Below are 4,804 nucleotides of genomic sequence, written 5' to 3' on the forward strand. Positions count from 1 at the left end.
ATATCAAACATCCCAGGTCTTACTACTGGATTTCTCACCAGTCAGAAGAACTATTCACAAAGTTGCTTGGAATGAAGTAACTTTTCCTATTGAATGGAAACTATCTGGTCCGAAAAAAAACAGCAGAAAATGCCAAAGCGGCAATCTATGAAAGTAGAAAGACTAGAGATATCAGTCTTAAATTCGACGATCACAGAAAAAGTGACGTCTATCCTGAAAATATCAGGATAAAAAACAATCTTCTTAGAAGAAGCTACAGCACTAGAGAAACTAGTGTTAGTGGTACTAAATTCTCTGTTGAAGAATCAACAAAACCTATCTCTGAAGAAGAATTAGAAGCTGATCTAAACAGACCAGTTAATATGCTTAGAGCACAAAAGCTCTATGATCTCTATGACGAAGCAGAATCTTGCGAAAATCTTGAACGATTAGAAAAACTAATCGAAGAAATGAGAAAGTTCAAACCAGGAAAGGAAATAAAACTCCTTCCCTATCAAGATATTGAAATGAAAGAAGGAGAAAGCTCCAACACTTTCATCAATAGAGAAAAAGGAAAAGTAAAACTCCCTATACAGAGAGCCCCTACGGGGAAAAATGGAGAAAGAAATTCTCAAAGATTTGTCCCGGAGGACAATATACCCAGAGTACCAATTTCCTCTCATGGTATCTGGTTAAATCTAGACAAAGCTCTAGACAAGAGAAAAACTTTTGACCAATGGGTTGATAGCCTGATGATGGCCTCTGCTTTAACCCTTGGAAAATTTGAAGCACCAGATCTTCAGGTGTACTATGAAACTACTCTCACCGGTGTAGCAAAAAAGTATTACTTCTCTTTCAAAGACACTGCCAGAGGAAAAGACTGGCTAGAAGAAATCAAAACTTTGAAATCTCCGTATGATTTTGCAGTACCCCTGTACAATCAGTTCTGTGGAGATCTCTCAAATCTAAGTGAGAAGGCTAAAGAAACGGCCAAATCAAATATATATGCTCTCAAAATTTGTGACATGAGATATTTTGAAGAATACTTGAATGAATTTCAAGAATATTACTGTACGATTGGTGAACTAGAGAATACTGATCTAGTTAATCTGTTGCACAGAAAACTCCCTGAACCATGGAGAACAGCTTTAAGAGAAAGTATAGCTGAAAAACCAATTGAAAGATTTTCAGTTGGAGGAATTGCCGACAGAATCAGGCAATTACTAAAAGAACAATGCAAAGCCAATCTTAGAGCAAAGATGGCTAAGAAAAAACTCAAAGGGGTTGAAAATTTCTGCTATGGAATACTGGATATGCCAACCAACTGGGGATGTCATGAATCCAAGTTCCACAGAAAAAGAAAAGAAAAATATTACTCTAAAAAATTTAGAAAGAGTAACAAGAAAGAGATTGGAAATTCAAGAAGAGTTCCAACTTCAAGAAACAACAGGATGAAGATCCTAAAAAGAAATTCTTCAAGAAAAAGAAGAATACTAACCATAACCATCAGAGTAAACAACCAAGCAAGAAAGCTTGCAGATGCTGGTTATGTAAAGCTGAAGGGCACTACGCCAATGAATGCTCGGAAAAGGGTAAAAGATCTACTAAAGCTCTATTTGACCAATATGAGCTCATAGTAGAAACAGCTAATATGAAAGGCTACGAAATAGCCTATTCTGATGATGAAGAAGATGACAGGTCAGTATACTCTGCCTGGTCTGAAGAAGAAGAATCATCTGACTCTGAAACAGATTCTGAAGTAGAGTACTTAGAATCTAGACAGATGAATGTTCTTAAAGTCAAAAACTGGGAAGAAATTAAAACAGAAGCAATAATATCTTCTTATCACGTAAACCCTGGTACATTCGCTTGTGACTACTGCCTATGTCATGAAAAGAATGGACTTCCTATGTTTTGTGAAGAGTCAAAAAAGACTTACCACAAAGAATGTTTCATAGCTGAAGCAAGAAGAAAAACCAAGCATGGCCTTATCAGCCAATTGGTTGAACAAGAATATGAAGAATATTTCTCTGAACAAAAAGAGAAAAAGGTTGAATCCTTGTTCCAAGAAATTATGGAACCATCTTCCTCAAAAATAAAGGAAGAAAAAATCGATGAAAATATTGAACTGGTTGAACCACCAGAAATTGTTCTAGAAGAATACAAACCATTCATACCACAGGAACAAGCTCAAGAAAATGAGCTTCAACACTCAAAAATCATCTCTACTAGTAGATACAGCAACTACATAGAGATTGGATTAAAATTCCCTGATCACAAGAAATATCATCTACATGCATTTGTAGATAATGGGTCAGGATTCACTGTAGCAAAAAGATTTGCAATTCCAGAAGAACTCTGGAAAGAAGATAAGAAAAGAACAGCTACTGGTGTCACGTTTGACGGAAGCCACCTTACAATGAACAAAGTAGCAAAAAATGTTCAAATCACCATTGGTGGAGGAACTGTTATCATCCACAACGTTTGACAATCTGAAGGCCTCGATCAGATTTCTTGTTGGGAAATGATTTTATTCTCCAACAGAGATTCATCCAGGATGAAGAAGCGATAGACTTCAGAAAAGGAGAACGGGTGTTCTAGGCAGACCGACTTACACAAGCCAAAAGTGTAGTAGGTCCCAACTTTACTACTCAGTATCAGAGATCGCAACAGAATAGTGGTGATCTTACCCCGTACAAACCCAAATTTGAACCCATACTCCAAATCAAACAACAACAAGAATTACTTGTTGAAGAATCTTCTGGAGAAGAAGAAGAAACTAGTGAAGATGAAGAAGCTAGTTTTCTCCATGAGCATAACCTCAAGCACTTTCAGAATAAGCTTGAGTCTCAGAAAACCCCTACTCTTGATAAAATCAAGAAACTACTCGAACAGAATATCGATGTAGACCCTCAGAAATTTTGGGAAAAAGACCCAGTGGTCTGTGAACTAAGATTACATGATATGAATGCTATCTGTCATGTTAAAGCCATTCCTCAATACAAAGAGGAAGATCAAAAAGAATTCCGAAAAGATATTGAAGATCTCCTGAACAAGAGATTAATTCAACCTTCCACTAGCCCTCATCACGCTCCTGCTTTCTATGTGAGAAATCATGCAGAAAACCTAAGAGGAAAAGCTAGAATGGTAATTGACTACAGAGATGTCAATAAAAAGACCGTGAAAGATGGTTATCAAATTGCTCAAGTACGAGTACTGATCAACCAGCTCAGAGGAGCTAAAGTCTTTTCAAAATTCGATGCAAAGTCGGGATTTTGGCAAGTCAAGATGCATCCTGAGAGTATTCCTCTCACTGCATTTGGAACACCACAAGGTCATTATGAGTGGTTAGTAATGTCTTTTGGTCTAAAACAAGCCCCCTCAATCTTCCAAAGAAAGATGTACAACATCTTCAAGCATGTGGTTGAATTCTGTGTCGTCTATATTGATGACATCTTTGTCTTCTCCAAAAACAGAGAAGAACACATGAAACACCTCTATGAGGTTGTAAAGCTGATAGTTCAGCATGGAATTATCCTAGGAGAAAAGAAAATCTACTTTATCCTCGATGAAGTTGATTTCCTAGGGATAAACATAAAAAATGGAGTAATAAAACTCCAACCTCACATTCTTGAGAGAATCTGGAAATTCCCAGATAGAATTCCTGAAGCTAAGAGTCTAGAGAGATTCTTAGGAGTCATTAATTATGGGAGAGATTTCATTCCCAAAATCTCAGGACTAACAGCAATGTTATCGCCTAAAACAAGTTCCAAGAGAAAATGGAACTTCACAGAAGATGATGAAAAAATTGTGAAGCAGATAAAAAATCTCTGCAAAAATCTCCCTCCTCTACAACAACCAGAGGAAAATGATGAAATTATCCTCCAAACAGATGCGAGTGATAATTACTGGTCCGGTGTAGTTCTGGCAAAAACTCCTGAAACTAACATCGAAAAGATCTGTAAATTTTGTAGTGGCAAGTTCAGACCTGCAGAACTGAATTATTCCACAGGGGAAAAAGAAATCTTCGCTGTCAAGAAAACAATTTTAAATTCTCTAGCTTTTCTTGAAAAACCCTTTACGGTCCGCACCGATTGTGCTAGAGTAAAGAATTTCAAAAAAGTTAAACTTGATAAAGCTGCAGATAGAGGAAGACTAGCAAACTGGCAATTATTTCTTAACCAATATGATTATAATGTTGAATTAATTGCAGGAAACAAGAACTATCTTCCAGACGCCTTAACCAGAGAAATGGCAATGTTCAGCCGAAGAGATGACGACGAAGGTCGCAATCCTAGGAGCAGAAGAACTGGGAAAGAACCTGAAACTGCTGAGGATCCCAAAGAAAAAATCCTCAAAAGGTTCCTGCTAAGTCCCAAAGGACTAGCCACAACTGATCAATCCCAGGGTAAAGGATTGGCTAGCCCGTCTCAAACGACAGACGGTAAAGGCTCATCAAGACCGTTGATGGCTGTTGCTTTGCCCAAAAGCAAACCAACTCCAACTGGAGTTATAAATGTTTTTAATTATGAATTAAGAACCTTTGTTGATCCTGTGTTCAGAACTGTCAGGAGGCTAGCATACCACCAGAAGGCAATCTTAGATAACCTCTTATTTGCTTTTCAGGAAAGAAACAGTGGTATCATGTTCCCAACTTTGTTCGCTTTAGCTGAGGAAGTCCATGAAAATGCTAGACCACAGCATGAAGAAGTTCCGCATAGTGCTGTTAAAAATGAAAAAATTCACTACCTGGAAGATCCAGAAAGTGCTAGAATTCCTATCAAAGGATTAAAAGAAACAGATTGGTTTGAATTCCATAATTTGA

At 37.4% G+C, this 4,804-nt stretch overlaps 1 protein-coding gene across 1 annotated transcript in view; it reads left to right on the forward strand.

The window, feature by feature from the left end:
* Positions 1–4,446: 4,446 nt before the first annotated feature.
* The window catches only part of LOC133716496 (putative B3 domain-containing protein At5g58280), a 1,899-nt gene continuing 1,541 nt past the window's right edge, over positions 4,447–4,804 (forward strand). The window contains exon 1 of the mRNA XM_062143203.1: positions 4,447–4,784. Coding sequence (XP_061999187.1) covers positions 4,447–4,784 — 338 coding nt within the window. The remainder of the gene's footprint in view (positions 4,785–4,804) is intronic.

The sequence above is a fragment of the Rosa rugosa genome, chromosome 6 (assembly GCF_958449725.1).
Source record: "Rosa rugosa chromosome 6, drRosRugo1.1, whole genome shotgun sequence".
Taxonomy (NCBI): Eukaryota; Viridiplantae; Streptophyta; class Magnoliopsida; order Rosales; family Rosaceae; genus Rosa; species Rosa rugosa.